The following is an 18,862-nucleotide window of genomic DNA, read 5'->3' on the forward strand; positions in this document are numbered from 1 at the left end:
TTAATATTTTATATAAAAAACAGCCCTCAAATTAGCATTCAGGGTAGATAATTCATATTTCGTAGCAAGAATGACCATAAATTAGCATTCAAGAGATATTTTGTATCAAGAATGACCATAAATTAGCATTCAGGGGTGATAATACATATTTTGTATCAGGATTCAGGAGTGACAATCAAAATGTCATTCAGATGAGATAAGTCATACCATGAAAACAAAAATACCTTAAATATCCTTCAAATGGCGAGGAAAACCCATCATTTTGAGGTCTGTGTAGAAGTTCGGTGGAGATTCTAGTCTGAGGATGGGCAGAGTAAAAAACCTGCTTCCAAAATTGTAATACAGTGTTATAGTGGCTGGATTTCTGAAAGAGAAAGGTTTTTATTTTTTATTGAACTGAAAATGATCATAGACTCCCTTAATGAATAACAGACCCAAGGGCTTCAGCCTACTGGTTGCCACTGATTATACCTATACAACCAGTGCAGAAAAAAATATCAGCAAGCACATCCATGCTGTTTGATCATGGTCTGCACTGTTTGCCATTTTACTAAGTCAGTACATTTTTTTTAATTTTCCCTAGAATTGAGAAATGGATTAATCCATATTGAAAGACAGACATATAGACAAGATATTCAGCATTGTAAGGGCATAAAGTGGGACAAACTATCAATATTGCCATCACCACTTGAAGCTTTTTCTTTTTCTTTTTTTTTTCTTTGGCAAAAAATTGCCAAATAAGCCAAAGAGAGTCTGTTATTTTAAAGGAACTCCTCTCAGGCCCAAATACTGAAAACAATATTAGATTTTTACACAGAATTTAAAACAGAAATATATGTAAAAGATTATTAAGAAATACACTCAGAAAGAAATCTATAATTGTTTGGGTTTATTTTTTATTTATTTAGCAATTCGTCGCCCTATTTGTATGAAAAATGTCATTTTTCATGATTAGAAAAATTACTCTGGAAAAACGGAGAGAGCGAATGATCTGAAATTTTGCACAAAAGTTATTGGTCAAGATTTACAACAAATGGAACATTAATTAGTATCAAACAATTATTTCAAGTCCCATTATGACAAAAAAAACCTCAGGGTGGAGTCCCTTTATTAAGTTCATTTTTTACCCTCACTGGCAACATTTTCTGAGGTGAACATTTTTTACAAAATGTCATTGAGTTGAATAAATATTTTTACCACCACCTTAATTTATCAAAAATGCATTTTTCGAGATGAACATATTTTCAAAATGTCATGGAGTTAAATGAAATATTTTTACCTGTTCTGGTGTAACAGAAAAGTGAGCATATGCCATTAATATCACATCTGAAGAGATAATTGAGAGTTTATCATAACTGGACCTCTGTATTAGATACTGCAGGTGGGGTAGGTAGGCTGGAAGTCTACCCTTAACAGTAGTTGTTATTTTAGATAAATAATCCCTACACTTCTCATGGTCCTGAAATGTAATACAACAAATTTCTGTATGATTACAACAAATTTCTATATAATGCAATTTCTTTTTAAACTCACCCTAAATTAAGAACTTAAATTTTTTAAAAATGCACAAATGTGACTGACAAAAAAGTTGATTTCTAATTCTAATTCTAAAATCCCTACAAATTGTTTTAGCCAATAAAATGTTCAAAAGCTCTAAATCAATTTCTAGAGCAGTTTTACTGCATTAAAAGGTTATATGTCACACTAATAGACATTTTTCATATATTTTTTCTATAAACAACTAGAACTGCCTCTGTCATGGCGTGAATACCCTCGCATACTTCTTTGTCAGAATCAACAGTGGCCATTTAGAGCTCAAGGACAACCTTCCTGCCAAATCTGAGGTTACATTAGCCAGTGCATTGCTTAGTTATGTATTCCACGTGCTTAAAATGTGAAAATGTCAAAATCAATACACTGCAGACAGGCATTCCTAAGCATTTGAGCAGACAAGCTTATTATAGTTAAAATCCCTGTGAGCTTGACCTTTGACACATTCATCTAAAAATCTAGTCATAAAAACTAGTCATAAACAACCTAAATACCAAATATGAAGACTGTTGACCAAAGCCTTCTTAAGCAATTGAGCCGAAAAGCTTTTTTTAATCAAGCCCCCTCTGACCTTGACCTTTGATTCAGTGACCTAAAATTCAATAGGGGTCACCTAATGGTCATGATCAACCTTTGACCTTGTGACCTCAAAATCAATACGGGTCTTCTAATGGTTATTGCCAACCTCCATGCCAAATATGAAGACTGTAGGTCAAAGGAATCTGAAGTTATTGGGTGGACAAGCTTTTGTTAGTCAAAGCCCCTGTGACCTTGAACTTTGACCTGGTGACCTCAAAATCAATAGGGATTATCTACTAGTCATGACCAATCCAAATACCAAATATGAAGACTGTTGGTCAAAGGAATTATAAGTGATTGGGCGGACAAGGAAAAACCGAAGGACAAGGAGACGTCCGGATCGAGGGACAGATGGACGAACAAGCTGATTCCAGTATACCCCCCTTACAACTTCGTTGTGCATGGGGGGTATAAAAATTCTAAAGCATTTTGAGATAAAAAGGGATAGTTTGTATTGTTTAATGCCATGAGGAAACATGGATATCCTTACCTGCCATCAGTGTTATGAGTTGTGAAACATGGCTATCTTTTCATCTTGCCATGAGCGTTATGAGTTGTGAAATATTGATATCTTTTCATCTTGCCATCAGAGCTGTTTTGAAAGTCGTTAAACATGGTTTTCCTTACCTGACACAAGTGTGGAGTGTTTTGAAACATGGATATCTTACCTAGCTTTAAGTGGTGAGAGTTGTGAATTATGAATATCCTTATTTGCCATTAGTGTGGAGAGCTGCCGAAGAGGTAGATTTTTAGCCACTAGGAAAGAATTTGAAACATTTATTGAGGTGGAGGTCTGATAAGGAAGGATATCTTTACCTGCCATGAGTGTTGAATATAAAATTTTGAAACACTTATAAAGGGCGTGAATTCTGAGTAGAAAGGATATCTTTACCTGCCATGAGTGTTGAATAAAGAATTTTGAAACACTTATAAAGGGTGTGAGGTCTGTGTAGAAAGGATATCTTTACCTGCCATGAGTGTGGAGGTTTGTGTAGAAGTGGTATCAGTTTCACTGCATGTATCACAGATTCTTTAAGAAGTAGGACGGAGGTGAAGGTCATGAGACAAGTTGGCACGGCAACGTTCAGATAACTGTTCCATACTGTCACTAGAAGATTGATGTCATACCATCTTATTACCTCAGCTAAACAAGGTAACACCTGCAAACATGATTTGATAAATATGAAAGTTTTGTGACAGATCAAATACATTTATCATAATATATTGTGTATCTTATTTACATGTTTGTTTTTGAAAGAAGACTGTCTGTTCCTTCTTTTAGTTATGGAAAGTGCTCATGGCCAAGAACCATGGCCAAGAACCATTGATGAGAGCTGGATAACTTCAACGTTCAATAGAGTTATCCTTGTATGTTTGGTTTAAACCTAGAGATATTTAGCATATGGTACAAAGTCTGTGACATGACAACATGATCAATTCAACAGTGAGCCTATGAAAACATTTAAAAGACACTTCACTGGGGGCAAAAAGCCTAATAACATAAAATTTCAATATTTCCTACATAAATCGACTGGGGCATGTAAAACAGAAAGATATGCAAATGATGAGTAAGAGATATACTCAGAAATAAATTGAAAACACACTTTTGTGCTATTTTTAGCCCTATTTGAGAAAAAAGCATTGCAACGCAATTGCAAAGCAAATGATTTGAAATTTTGAACACAAGTCATTGGTCCAGACTTAAAAATACTTGTCAAAAAAATTATTTCAAGCCCTGTCATGTAAAACAAACCTAGAGGATTGACCCTTTAACACTTCAAGAAATAAAAGCTTCATATTCAGTCAATAACAGATGATATAACGAATAAATAACTCAGTTTCCAATGCATGTGCATGTAAAATTCCTTTATGCAAGTTTTTTTTATATTAAAAGTACTGAAGATTCAAGCACTTTCTGTACTCATAGCTTTTTTTCTGGCTAAATCAGGTGACAGTTCATGAAATAATTAAGATACAACATAATATTTTCGACGTACCTGGTTAGCTATTCTGCGTAACTCCCATTGTGAATGTCCAAGACTTTCTGCTGTCTGATATAGAATCACTTTAAGTATCCTTGACATATCTTGTAAATATTCCTTCTCCATCCAGCCACATTTACATGATATAGTGCTGAAATATTTACATGGAATATCACTGAAATATTGACATGATATAGTGCTGAAACATTTACATGATATAGTGCTGAAATATTTACATGGAATATCACTGAAATATTGACATGATATAGTGCTGAAATATTTACATGGGATATTGCTGAAATATTTACATGATATAGTGCTGAAATATTTACATGGGATATAGCTGATATATTTACATGAAATATCACTGAAATATTTACATGGAATATCACTGAAATATTAACATGAAGTATTACTGTAATATTTATATTCATGGTGACTTTCTAGCTTTACTGGTAGAAGAAGACCTTATGTGGCCTACAGTGCATTACTGCAGGCACAAACTGGCACCTGAGTAGAACCACTGACGTTATGTAAGCTAGCTGGATAGCTTTCTTACATGAAATAATACAGAGTCCCTGTCGAGATTTGAACCCACAGGGGTGATGGGCAAGTGGTATGAAGTCAACGACCTTAACCACTCTTCCACGGACGCCCACTTTGAAAAAGTAATTAAATGCTGGCAAGCCAATGCTTCCTCTATTAACAGCATGATAAATGTCAAAAAAATATGTTTATCTACTCATGTTTTAAATTAAATGTCAGAGGATAATTTTCTACAAATTATGTATTAATCATGATGCACCTCTTCCAGTCTGAGGAAACAATCATGTTTCAATATGCAAAGTAGTCAAGACTGTCTATAAAAGTAATTCTTTTATACTTATAAACTTATATTCTTTTTGACTGATGGTCTTCTGATAACAAGTTATAGCTTAATTATTTTCACATTGAAAAATTAAATATAAACATGGACAGACACATTCTCAGGCAGCAGTTGGCACTCATGCCATTTTTTTTTTTTGGTAAAAATAACATGAAATAAAATACCTGTTTTTATTGTTGTTATTATTTTCCATCAGTTGGGTAAGTTTTTTAAGTTGTTGTTCTTGTTTAACATCAATCTTATCAGGGTCTGTACCATCTCTGCTTACGTTGTCAACCAATTGAGCTTGTGTTAGTAGAGAGCAGGCGTTGTCAAAGTGGTTTTGTCCCGCCCCTGAGTTACTTAGCCCCGCCCCTGAGTGACTTGGTCCAATCCCTGCAGTTCTATGAGGGAGATGATTTGCTATAAGGTCAGTACTGTCTTCATGATCAACAGTGATTAACCTGTAATACAGTGTATACAGAAATACATAAACATGATCATGTTCTTAAAGATCCTGTAACTCAAATTATTTTGGTTTTATATCATATATATGCTATCCAGCTAGCTTACAGAACGTCGGTGGTTCTACTCGGGTGCCTGTTCATGCCTGAAATAATCCATGGAAGGGCCCCTAGGTCTTTCTCCACCAGTAAAGCCAGAATGTCGCCATATGAGGTATAATGTGTCGGTGTGACGTAAAACCCAATTAAACAAACAAGCAAACAAACAATCACAAATATGATGCTCAAATGAAGATTTATCAATATTGTAAGTTCCATAAAGCATTATTTGTAAAGATATTTCCAAATTTACATTTCATGTAAATACAAGAGCAATCAGTAATCACATGTGTCGCCTCATAATGGCCAATTTCATGTTGGGACAAATTTTGTGACAGACGGACAGACAGACGGACAGACAGACGGACAGTGCACAAGTAGACTTGGTACTGATCATTCATGTAAAGCTTGGATAAAATTGCACCAGTAGCTTATGAGGAGTAGTCCGGACAAGCTTTTGCGTACTGGCAACACACAGAAAACAAGAAGCGCCGCAATGCGACGAAAACCAGGTTTTCAACGACCAAGTTTTGATGTGACAGCAATCAATAGGTCAAAATGCACTGAAGTTATTGAGTAGATATTGAATATTCTATTGTAAGCAAATTACCTTGACCTTGCTCCCAGATATCTAAGTGGCAATCCAAAGCTGCCACTCAGCAAGTTCGGTGACAAAAGGTCAAAGCAAACTCAAGTTATAACATGAAAACTTAATGCATTAACCTTGATCACAGACACCTGGGTAGCAATCCCAAGCTGCATCTTGATATAAGCTACCCATTCATCAAGTTTGGCGTCAATAGGCCAAAGCAAACTCAAGTTATTGAGCAGAAACTGAATTTCTATTTTTAGTAACAGTGACCTTGACCTAGATCACAGACACCTGGGTAGCAATCCCAAGCTGCCTCTTGATATAAGCTATCCATACACCAAGTTTTGTGTCAATAGGCCAAAGCAAACTCAAGTTATTGAGCGGAAACTGAATTTCTATTTTTAGTAACAGTGACCTTGACCTAGATCACAGACACCTGGGAAGCAATCCGAAGCTGCACCTTGATATAAGCTATCCATACACCAAGTTTTGTGTCAATAGGCCAAAGCAAACTCAAGTTATTGAGCCGAAACTGAATTTCTATTTTTAGTAACAGTGACCTTGACCTAGATCACAGACACCTGGGTAGCAATCCCAAGCTGCCTCTTGATATAAGCTATCCATACAACAAGCTGGGTGTCAATAGGCCAAAGCAAACTCAAGTTATTAAGCAGAAATTGAACTTCTATTTTAAGCCACATTGACCTTGACATCAGACACCTAGGTAGCAACCACAAGCTGCCTCTTAATATAAGCTACCCATATACAATAGGCCAAAGCAAACTCAAGTTACTGAGCTGAAACAGAATTTCTATTTTAAGTAACAGTTACCTTGACCACTGACACCTAGGTAGCAATTACAAGATGCCTCTTGATGTAAGCTACTTAGACACTAAGTTTGGTGTCAATAGGCCAAAAAAAACTTAAGTTATTGAGCTGAAAAGGATTTTCTATTTTAAGTAACAGTGACCTTGACCTTGATCAAGGACACCTGGGTAGCAATCCCAAGCTGCCTCTTGATATAAGCTACCTACACACCAAGTTTGGTGTCAATAGGCCAAAGCAAACTAAAGTTATTGAGCGGAAACCCAAAGTTGACGCCCGCCCGCCCGCCTGCCGACTTCGGCATTACAATAACTCGGTTTTCGTTGAAAACCTGGTTAAAAAACACCTTTTTATCAAAGGGCCATAACTGACCAAAAATCATTCAACCGGAAAACCCGTGCAATATGCGCAAGGACTTGAGCTACAGATCAATCCTGTAAAGTTTCATTGAAATTGCATAAGTGGTATAAGAGAACTAGTCCGGACAAACTTTAAAAATAAAAATTATTAAAGGGCCATAACTCTGACAAAAATCATTGAACCGGAAAATGCTGACAATTTGCACAACTAGACTTGGTACTGATCATTCCTGTAAAGTTTGGATAAAATTACACCAGTAGTTTCTGAGGAGTAGTCCGGACAAGCTTTTGTGTATCTGGCAACACACAGAAAAAACACCTTTTTTTTCAAAGGGCCATAACTCGGCCAAAAATCATTCAACCAGAAAACCCGTGCAATATGTGCAAGGCCTTGAGCTACAGATCAATCCTGTAAAGTTTCATTGAACTTGCATTAGTGGTATAAGAGAAGTAGTCCAGACAAACTTTAAAATTAAAAATTATTAAAGGGCCATAACTCTGACAACAAGAGCTGTCCGTAAGACAGCGCGCTCGACTTTTTTAGTGCTTGCCTATAATACAAAACATTGACAGTTAAGGGCCATAATTCAAATAAAATCTTTGACAGAATTACCTTCTCCTGGACATGTTTGGGAATCATGATTGTAAACAAGTATTCCAACTTTCAAATTAATATCTCAAACAGTTCAGTCAAAAAGTGGACTGGTACTAAAAACTTAACCAAGATTCTAAGTCGATAAAAGGCCTTAATTTTTAAAACAAATCCTTGACAGAGTTACCTTCTCTTGCGTACAGATGGGGGTAATGATGTGAAATAGCATTAAAAGTTTCAAAGCAATATCTCAAAGGGTTAAGGCAATAAGTGGATTTTACCCATATTCAATGTATTTTCTAAGTCAAAAAGGGGCATAATTCTGTCAAAAACCTTGACAGAGTTATGTCCTCTTGTCTGTTGATGAAGGTCGTGATGGTAAACAAGTATGGTCAGTTTCAAAAGCAATACCTCCAATGGTTTTGAAATAAAGTGAGGTGGTACAAAAAACTTAACCAAGATTCTAAGTCGATAAAAGGCCTTAATTTTTAAAACAAATCCTTGACAGAGTTACCTTCTCTTGCGTACAGATGGGGGTAATGATGTGAAATAGCATTAAAAGTTTCAAAGCAATATCTCAAAGGGTTAAGGCAATAAGTGGATTTTACCCATATTCAATGTATTTTCTAAGTCAAAAAGGGCATAATTCTGTCAAAAAACCTTGACAGAGTTATGTCCTCTTGTCTGTTGATGAAGGTCGTGATGGTAAACAAGTATGGTCAGTTTCAAAGCAATACCTCCAATGGTTTTGAAATAAAGTGAGGTGGTACAAAAAACTTAACCAAGCTCAATACACTTTCTAAGTCAAAAAAGGGCCATAATTCTGTCAAAAACCTTGACAGAGTTATGTACTCTTGTCTGTAGATGGAGGTTATGATGGTGAACAAGTATGGTAAGTTTCAAAGCCATACTTGTAATACTTCTGAAATAAAGTGGGGTGGTACGAAAAACTTAACCAAGGTGTGACGCCAACGCTAACGCCGACGCCGGGGCGAGTAGGATAGCTCCCCTTTTCATAGAAAAGTCGAGCTAAAAATCATTGAACCGAAAAATGCTGACAATATGCACAACTAGACTTGGTACTGATCATTCCTGTAAAGTTTGGATGAAATTGCACCAGTAGTTTATGAGGGGTAGTCCGGACAAGTTTTGTGACAGACAGACGGACAGACAGACAGTCTGACAGACGATGGAGAAGTGATCCCTATATGTCGCCACTACTCCGTAGAAGCGACACAAAAAGGAGGTTATTAGAAATTTATTTTTGATAAAGTCTAAGCCAAATTTTTCAATAAGAAATGAATGCATGTATTTTAAAGATTATTTATAATGCACATTAATATTTGCAGTACATATTTAACATATTCTTGGATGTCTGGAAATTGTATTTAGAAGTATAATTATATACATACATTGTATAAAAAATTTGACTTAAGTGTAAAATTTCACTTAAGTGTTATTACAACCTTCTCCCCCATATGGTTTCTTTCCGGTGGCGAGGGTAAACAAACGCAAAAACACACATAACAACCTTAATTACAACATACAGGATCTTTAAATATTGTTTGATTTAAGATCACTGACTGAGAGAATGTAGGATCTTTAAATATTGTTTGATTTAAGATCACTGACTGAGAGAATGTTAAGGTCATTTTGCGACTTTGAAGCTTTACTGGTCGAGGAAGGGACAAAATTAATGCTCCTCCATGCATTACATTGATCAGGTAACCACACATTCCTAGAAATTATCATCAAATGTTTACACATTGAATGGGTAGCTATTTCTTCCTTGAACATAATACATTATGAAACAATATATTTACAATTGTGATGCTATTTAATCATCTCCTTTTCACAATCATGTTTCATAGAGATACTGGAAGATTGATTTTTTTTTATTTTCAGCCATATTAAAGCTAAGAGGTTACCATTGGCACAAGTTGCTTCCCTTTGTTAGGCCCTCGGTATTTAAATGAAGGATATGGCTCTCCAATACACAAGCCATCCGGTTAGCTCAATGTGTAGAGCATTGGACTGTGAACCCTGACGACCCTGGATAATTCCCGGACGGCGCAGGTCACTTTTGTTGTGATTGATCATGAAATCCTTTCTACAATCATTTGCACTGTACCTCTGCTCTGGCATGTACAGAAGTTTCAGTTCCTTGCGAAAGTGAAGGCAACAAGTTCTGGTAAACTGCTTGACAGCCTGCCCAGGAACAAAGCGGTGGTTGAACTGTGCTCTGGTTAATGCAATGTGGCTTACTGTCATGATCTCGGTGTGAAAACTACAGGCCTCGACATTAGTGGTGGTCCATTGATCCATGACCACCTGATTTTGGCAAGGACCACCTAATTTTACAGGCAACTGGTCCGTTAGACCACTTAAATTTTCCAAATGGTGCAGGGCTCATCTGGGAGAATGGTTATTTGGTCGAAAAACATGTTCTATAATTGTTGTTTAAAACCATTTCTCCAATGTACAGGTATATGTTCATTCATCTCATTAGTTCAAAAGATCTTAAGACATCCATAACTTTTTATTAACTCGCTTACAGTGTAGTTAAAAAAAGTAGAAAATTACTGAGTATAACATTGTATCACTATGGGATATCGGATAAACACATGAATAATGGTGCAAATAAAAGCAAAGGAAAAATTAAATATCTAGTAATCTTTGGCTACTTTTTTTAAACAATCAGAGATCCATTTTTTTCTTATTTAAAGTACTTTAAAAGGTTATAAATACTTTGTCAAAAATAAATAAATTTCAACAAACAAGCATGTATAATAAATCTGTGAGGAAGATAAGCTCAATTATAATGTAGGAATTTTCTGTTTATCATTAATTTTTCATTGTTTCAAAGACAAGAATAAAATAACTTAATAGTTTAATTAAAAATGTTAATCTATAAAAAGCAGTTATTATTCTTATAAGATGTACTAAGATGTACCAGGAAACAGCAATGAGTATTTGAATAACAGTAAGGAATTAAGTCATTCACAAATGGTTTCACTATTCCCTAACTTGAGTTGCGGAAGAAGTCACTTAACCGAAGTATGAGTACTGTCATGTATTTTTCAATGAGATAATAAATACTAAATAGGATTACAATGACTTACTATCTGATCTAAGATTGAAATAGAAAAAATACATGTTTTCTTCAGTTGTTATAAATCTAATAATAAATATGTCTCTGTCACCAATTTTAAGTGTAGTTCTTCTAAATCTGAAGTTTCCTTAACAACAAATGAGTAAAAAAAAAGATGGACCACCTGTGTTCAGAAAGGACACCTGAATTTTGGATCCAGTGGTCCGGCATACCACCTGCTGAAAATGTTAGTGTCGAGACCTGAAACTACCAACACCAACTCCACCACCACTCCAATACACATTTCATTTAGGTCCATGCCTTATCTTGCTTATATTGCATGGAAATTTCATATAGGGAAATTCTCATCACTATTAGGTTTACAAATTTCTCTTCAAAGAGCATGACTGGTGTGACATGTTCGGTAAACATACTCCCTGTGCACTAAACAGTGGATACCATTTTATCAAACATGGACAAACTATGAGAGAGAAATATACCTTTCTAACTTGTTATTGACAAGTCGTTCTGGGTCTTCCTTCAAATCAGCTTGTGTCAAAAATCTCACCTGAAAACAAAACAATTATAGAGTCTAAATAAAACAAGGTATCAACAAACTTGATATCATAAACTTAAACACTGGCATCTAGTATCAGCAGCTAGTATCATCGTAATAAGTATTACAATTTGTGATTTTGAGTTAAAAGTAAGATTTCTGAAAAATTCTATTACCATTACTACAATACAGAAATCTTCACAAAAAGTAGTCATCTAGATAAACAACAAATAGACATTTCACTATTCTTTCCCCCAATTATAAATTTGTAAAAATAATTGTAAGCTTTTTTGTAACTTCCTATGCCTGTTTGAAATAGCTTGATCTGTTTGTCAATGCAAAATTTTAAGTTTTTTTTCAGTAAATGGACATACATGTATTTGCACTTAAAAAAGTCTACGAAATCATAATGGCATTTTGAGTGTGGAAATATCACAAATCTCAGGACTTTTATATTGTAAAATCTACACTCATCCCGGCAATATGTTCATATCTTATATAACATAGTTTAGCCCTCTATAAGTAGATGGAATACAGTCAAAACTGTGATAAAGACTACCTTTGAATAACGATAACCCTGCAAATAAAAGCAACTTTTGATAACCCTGGACAAAAATGCAAAAAAATAACCTTTTAATAAAGACCACTTGTCCATTAAGACCACGTTTTGACTCTCCCTTAGGTGGCCTGTGCTCACAGGATTGATTGTAACTGTTAATGGGGAAAGTCAAAAACTCAGAAACATCAGTTACATCATTAAATCAACATAAAATTACAACAAAAAAAACCATTATACATTGTATAAGTATTTAGCATCATAGATACGTCAATGCTTCAAACATGTTTATATCATAGCAAAGCATTCACACAATTCAACCTCCATGTATATACTGCTAGCACTGAATCACCTAATAAAATTGAAAGCTGAAAGCTTGTAAAAGAAAGCCAAATATATCTATATCTATAAATCAGTAATTTATTACCTCTGGGCGTGAAACATTCTACAAAGTTAATATGCCATCATTGGATTTATACAATATTATATATTTCATTTTTATTTTAATGAAAATAATATGGAACCAGTAGAGAAGTTTTAAAATATTAGTTTTTTATGGGATATAAGTCAGACTCCCTTTGTGACTGGCAATTTTCCTGCTTTATTGATGGAGGATGACCTCAGGTGACACTTCATGCATAATATTTCAGACACATTTTTAGGGCACCTTAGACCCTTCTGTTAATTATCTTCACCACATGAATCCTTGGTAGGATTTGAACTTGCAGTAGTAAGGTGCAAGTAATCTCGAAGTCAGTAACCACTTGGCCATGGATACCTCGTTTTTAAATTATATATGTATATCTCCTTATGTAACAATGGATGCTTCCCTGAATTCAAGGCAGTACAAGTTTACGTCCACACTGACGATATATACAAAATATACAATGTATACATTCCAAGTCATAATATAGAAAGCACTGGTGAATCAGAAATCAGTTATTATTTACTATGTTATTAGACTATATATGGTTAAAATAATAAAACATTAAGGTAGTCATTCTGCTTTCCCGCCAAAAAAATTCTAACATCGGCCAATATCGTAATAAATTGGTCATTTCCATCTTTGGTACTTAATAATTTTTAACTGTTTAACCAGAAGTTAGACCGTACAGGAAATAATCGATTTGCTAGGATATTGGACAATGTTGGATTTTTTGGGCAAGAGAGTATAACAGTAATACAACCTTGAATATTCTAATGTGTCTGACAAAAAAATGTGAACTCGAACTAACTCGAAGCTAAAGTAACTGTGTCATACAATATTCACAGATGACAACTATTTTGATTTATGAAAGAGGAAAGTTTGCTCTAATGAGTTGAAAAGAGCCAGGAAATAAATAAATAGTGGCAGTGTGGTCAAGTGGTTAATACGTCAGACTAGTAATCTAAGGATTGTTGGCTGCGTGGGTTCAAACAACATCTGTGGCAAGCCATTGTTTCCTTGAACAAGAAATTTTACAATCATTGCTTAGTACTGGTTGGTTCCAGGAACAAATTCGTGAGTGTTTCAATAAGCTTATAGCTTCTGACTCAATCAAACTAAAATAAATTTGCATAAACTAAATAAATAACAATTTTGAAAGGAAGATAATACAGTCATGTAAAATCTTACAACAAATACAGGGACATTCTAATTAGCAAGGGTTGGTAGAATGTCTTTTAATATATATATTTTGCATAGTTGAGCAATTAATACCCCCACACCCCTCCCCCCCAAAAAAAACCCAAAAAATCCAACATAAATAACAATAAGTTGAAAAACATAATATATATGAATTAATCTATCACAAGTCTTAGCACCACATTTATATAAACAACATTTACTAGAAAAGTAAGATATATTGTACAAATTCATGTATGTACTTTAATGCAAAAAGTTACCACAGTTATTTTAAAGCACATATAAAAGATAGGTTATTTATAGATGCTGGTTACATAATAAAGTGTAATATAATATGTTAAGGTTACAGTCATACTGTAATGTTTTCCTGCCAAAAGATTTCTAACACTGGTCAATATTTTAATAAATCGGTCATTTCCAAGACGTTTATAATTTTTCACAATCTTCGGTATTCAATAATTTTTAACAGTTTAAAACTGGAATGTAGTACATATCGATAAAGGATGAGTGATTGTAAATAATCAAATACCAAGATTTTGAAAAAATAACGTTCCGGAAATTACCGATTTGCTACGATATTGGTCGATGTTAGATTTTTTTTGGGCGGGAAAGCATTACCGTGGTGACCTTAAAGGATCAAACTACATGTTTAGAGAACACATAAGCCTAAGTCATTGAGCTGAAGAAAAACGAGGAATTAATATTCTTGTTAAATGATACTTATAATTTATGTAGCCTATAAACTTCCTTACCACTCCATCCTAAAATATATACATGCATAATGTATAGGAAATAAGTCACTTATTATAATGAGTATGATTTATAGAAACTGTATCTCTATGTATTTCGATGATAACAGCATAGCATTTAATTAACCGAACTCGACTGTGGTCTTAAAGCTTAAAAACATACAATATGAATTTCTTAGGTCAGCTGCGGGACTTACAATAACAAGAGGGCCATGATGGCCCTGAAGTCGCTCACCTGTATATAGCTCCCCCCGCCCCACGCCGACAGGGCCAATTTTAACCCAAGGGCTTTTATATGAACAAACTTGGTAGACACCCATAAGAAGATGTTTCATGCTAAACATCTAAGCTCTAGCTCATTGGGTTTCTTAAAAGCAGATTTTTTAAGTTTTTACTATACACATATAGTGAATAAATGACACCCCTGGGGCGGGGCAAGTTTTGACCCCAGGGCTTTCATTTGAACAAACTTTATAGACAATTACTAGAAAATGTTTCATGCTTAATATCTTAACTCTAGCTATTTGGGTTTTTTCGAAGAAGGTTTTTAAGTTTTTGCTTTACAGTACATATAAGGAAAATCAATGACCCCCGGGGCTGGGCCAATTTTGACCCTAGGGCTTTTATTTGAACAAACTTGGTAGACACTCATTAGAAGATGTTTCATGCTAAATATCTTAACTCTAGCTCTTTGAGTTCTTTAAAAGAAATTTTTTTAAGTTTTTACTATATGCATATAGGGAAAATCAATGACCCCCTGGGGCGGGGCCAATTTTGACCCCGGGTCTTTTATTTGAACAAACTTGGTAGACACTCATTAGAAGATGTTTCATGATAAATATCTTAGCTCTAGCTCTTTGGGTTCTTTAAAAGAAGATTTTTTTATGTTTTTACTATATGCATATAGGAACTAGAAATGTGTCATCATGCCACGGATGCCCCCGCATGCAGCCAAAATTTCAGATGGTGCATTAATTATTTTTTTCATTTTAAGTTCAAAGCTCTTAAAACTTTTCAATGTTAACACAAACCATTTTCATACAATGTTCAAGGCACTGAAATTATTCAGTCTTAACCTTTTAAAAATAGCATATTGCATATTTGTAGCCAAAATAATGGCTAAAAGTATGAGTGCTGAAACTGAAAGTTCAAAATTTTTCCAACATTCAGGAAAGATAAGTTTGTCTAAAATCATTGAACCACGACCAAATTCAAACTTAAACTGCTTATTCCTAAGATGTATCTATATTATTTTCAAAGTGAAATTAGGGACATAACTCTGCCAAAACATCATCAAACCATGACCAAATTCCAACTTGACCTGCCCATTCCTTTGACATATCTATATGTCAAATTTAAGTTGAATATGTAACACTGTTGGGTAGATAATGAACAGAAACTGTAAATTTCATATTATTTTCAAAGTGAAAGGGGCATTACTCTGCCAAAAATCATTGAACCATGACCAAATTCGAACTTGGCTTGGGCATTCCAAAAACATATCCATATGTCAAATTTGGGTTAAATGTGTTGAACCATTGGGGAGATAATAAACGGAAACTGAAAATTTCATATTACTTTCAAAGTGAAAGGGGCATAACTCTGCCAAAAATCATTGAACCATGACCAAATTTGAACTTGACCTGCGCATTCCTTTGACGCATCCATATGTCAAGTTTGAGTTGAATGTGTTGTACCTTTGGGGAGATAATGAACGGAAACTGAAAATTTCATATTGTTTTCAAAGTAAAAGGGGCATAACTCTGCCAAAAATCATCGAACCATGACCAAATTCGAACTTGACCTGTATTTTTTTCATGACATATCCATATGTCAAGTTTGAGTTGAATGTGTTGTACCTTTGGGGAGATAATGAACGGAAACTGAAAATTTCATATTATTTTCAAAGTAAAAGGGGCATAACTCTGCAAAAAATCATCGAACCATGACCAAATTCGAACTTGACCTATATTTTCTCATGATATATCCATATGTCAAGTTTGAGTTGAATGTGTTGTACTGTTGGGGAGATAATGAACGGAAACTGAAAATTTCATATTATTTTCAAAGTAAAAGGGGCATAACTCTGCCAAAAATCATCGAACCATGACCAAATTCGAACTTGACCTGTATTTTCTCATGACATATCCATATATCAAATTTGAGTTGAATGTGTGCAACCGTTCTTAAGATAATGAACGGAAACTGATGATGACGGAATGACAGAATGACGGAAGGACGGAAGGATGGAAGGATGGAAGGACAGAAGGACGGAATGACGGAACAGGGTAACACTATATGCCCCGGCCATTACATGGCGGGGGCATAAAAATCAATGACCCCCTGGGGCAGGGCCAATTTTGACCCCAGGGCTTTTATTTGAACAAACTTGGTAGACACTCACTAGAAGATGTTTCATGCCAAATATCTAAGCTGTAGCTCTTACGTTTTTTTAAAAGAAGATATTTAAAGTTTTTTCTTTTGGTTGCCATGGCAACCAGAGTTCTGCATGGAATTAAATTCTTTGAACAATTTTTAAAGGTGACCACCGAAGGAACATTCCTGTGAAGTTTGGATGAAATTGGCTTAGTGGTATATGAGGAGATGTCATTTAAAGTAAAAGTTTACGGACGGACGGACGGCCGGACGAAAAGCGATCACAAAAGCTCAGCCTGTCACTTAGTGACAGGTGAGCTAAAAAGATATCAAATCATGAATAAAGTAGGTGAGGAACACACGTACAACACCAGGTCAAGTTTAAAAAGTTTTTATTGGCTACTAGTTTCGAGTAATACAATACTCTTCATCAGGCTTAAAAAATATCAAATTCTAACTACTGAAGTACTGTTATTTAGGGATACTTTTTTGTGTTTTGTTACTATAAATAGAAGTATTGTTGCTAATAATAGATATAGTTTTGGCATTGTTCCAACGAGCTTATCATTAAGTATATCATGTATATTGTTTGAATAAAAAGGATCACAAGTTAATTATGCTTTGTTTAATAACCCATTAATCTGTCCAATGTTTATAATGAGTTCGTTTGTTTCACTAAACATACCATACTCATCTTGGCAAACTGTTTCTGTACTAGACGATGAGGGGGGTTCCTCAAAATTTGTAGTTTGAAGAATACCTGTGTTGTCCTTACTAATTTGAGTGTCTAAGAAATTAGCTTCCTTGGGATTGATATCATAAGTAAACTTAATTGACTCATGAAATTGGTTTAAACACTCTGGCCATGAAGGAATTCAATTCCTGTCTGCTGTGCGGCCAAATCATAAATATGTCATCTATGTATCTCCACCAGACTAACGGTTTTAATACTTGTGTTCGTAGAGATCTCGACTCAAGATGTGCCATGAATATTATTGCGTAGCTAGGGGCGCATTTTGTTCCCATAGTTGTTCCTGATACCTGGTCATAAAATTTTCCGTTGAACTGAAAACATGTTTTCTTTAGCACAAAAAGCATATGTCGGAGAATGATCCATGATTTAGGTTCGTCTTTTCTTCGATTATGAAGGGCCTCTCTTGATTTCCTTTGAATATCAAGTTTCTTTAAAACTTTAAACCTGGATACGTTAGATATGTAAAAAGATATGTAAAGGATAATTTATAAATATCCTCAAAAAGTTTAAAAAAGTACAAATCTAAAAGCAGGGCATGTCCATTATACAAAGTAAGTGTGGTATTGGGTATAATAGGTTATATATTTTCAACATTGAAAAAAAACGACAACAAGCTATTCACAATATAAATCACATTGTAGTCCTAGAAATAGCTGAGCTACTTCAAAAACAACAGACAGCACCCTCAACTAAGTGACAGAGTACCGTGTTAAAATTGTATACATGTACAATGTAATGGAATATTATATTTTTTTTTTACCAGACAGGAAGTAAGAACTATAGGAATCTTACACCGGCTGTGACCTAATATCTTGCTCGAGGGTAACTGTTTACAGCGGTAACGTGGCTCTGTCGAGTTTCCGCTAAACAGTTACCTGAGAGCTAGATATTCCCATCTGTACCGACAGCCAGTGTTTGATTATTTTTCTTGCATATTAAATGTCAATTATTTTCGGAACAGAAATTATGAAAAACTGATATTTTCATTACGTACTTTTTTCTTATAGTAGCGTTTGAACAATTTTGATTGTACATGTATATTAAATAATTATCCTGTTAAATGACAGTCTATCACAAACTTGCTCCATGTAAATATTCGAAACATAAATTTCTACCATTAAATAGGTATGTGTTTAAAATTGAAGAATACAAAGAAACCACACGTCAACACAGGATAAATGTGAACAAAATTTTAATAGAGATCTAGCGGTTTCGAACCTATCTAGTTCTTCATCAGGTAAGCATTTG

The 18,862-nt window shown here is 34.7% G+C and overlaps 1 protein-coding gene across 6 annotated transcripts in view; it reads right to left on the bottom strand.

Annotated features, from left to right (window-relative positions):
* Window positions 1-18,862, bottom strand: part of LOC132725472 (uncharacterized) — a 77,285-nt gene that overhangs the window by 14,124 nt on the left and 44,299 nt on the right. For 4 of the 6 annotated variants that reach the window (XM_060710610.1, XM_060710606.1, XM_060710609.1 and 1 more), the window contains 6 exons: window positions 11,500-11,567; window positions 5,163-5,441; window positions 4,128-4,263; window positions 3,099-3,290; window positions 1,280-1,459; window positions 225-364 (listed from right to left, as the gene is read on the bottom strand). In XM_060710610.1, coding sequence (XP_060566593.1) covers window positions 225-364; window positions 1,280-1,459; window positions 3,099-3,290; window positions 4,128-4,263; window positions 5,163-5,441; window positions 11,500-11,567 — 995 coding nt within the window. Of the gene's footprint in view, window positions 1-224; window positions 365-1,279; window positions 1,460-3,098; window positions 3,291-4,127; window positions 4,264-5,162; window positions 5,442-11,499; window positions 11,568-12,538; window positions 12,557-18,862 lie in introns of all 6 variants that reach the window. The other 2 variants (XM_060710608.1, XM_060710607.1) reach the window with 1 other exon arrangement.

This window comes from Ruditapes philippinarum, unplaced genomic scaffold (genome assembly GCF_026571515.1).
Source record: "Ruditapes philippinarum isolate M1 unplaced genomic scaffold, ASM2657151v2 ctg552_1_1_1_1, whole genome shotgun sequence".
Classification (NCBI taxonomy): domain Eukaryota; kingdom Metazoa; phylum Mollusca; class Bivalvia; order Venerida; family Veneridae; genus Ruditapes; species Ruditapes philippinarum.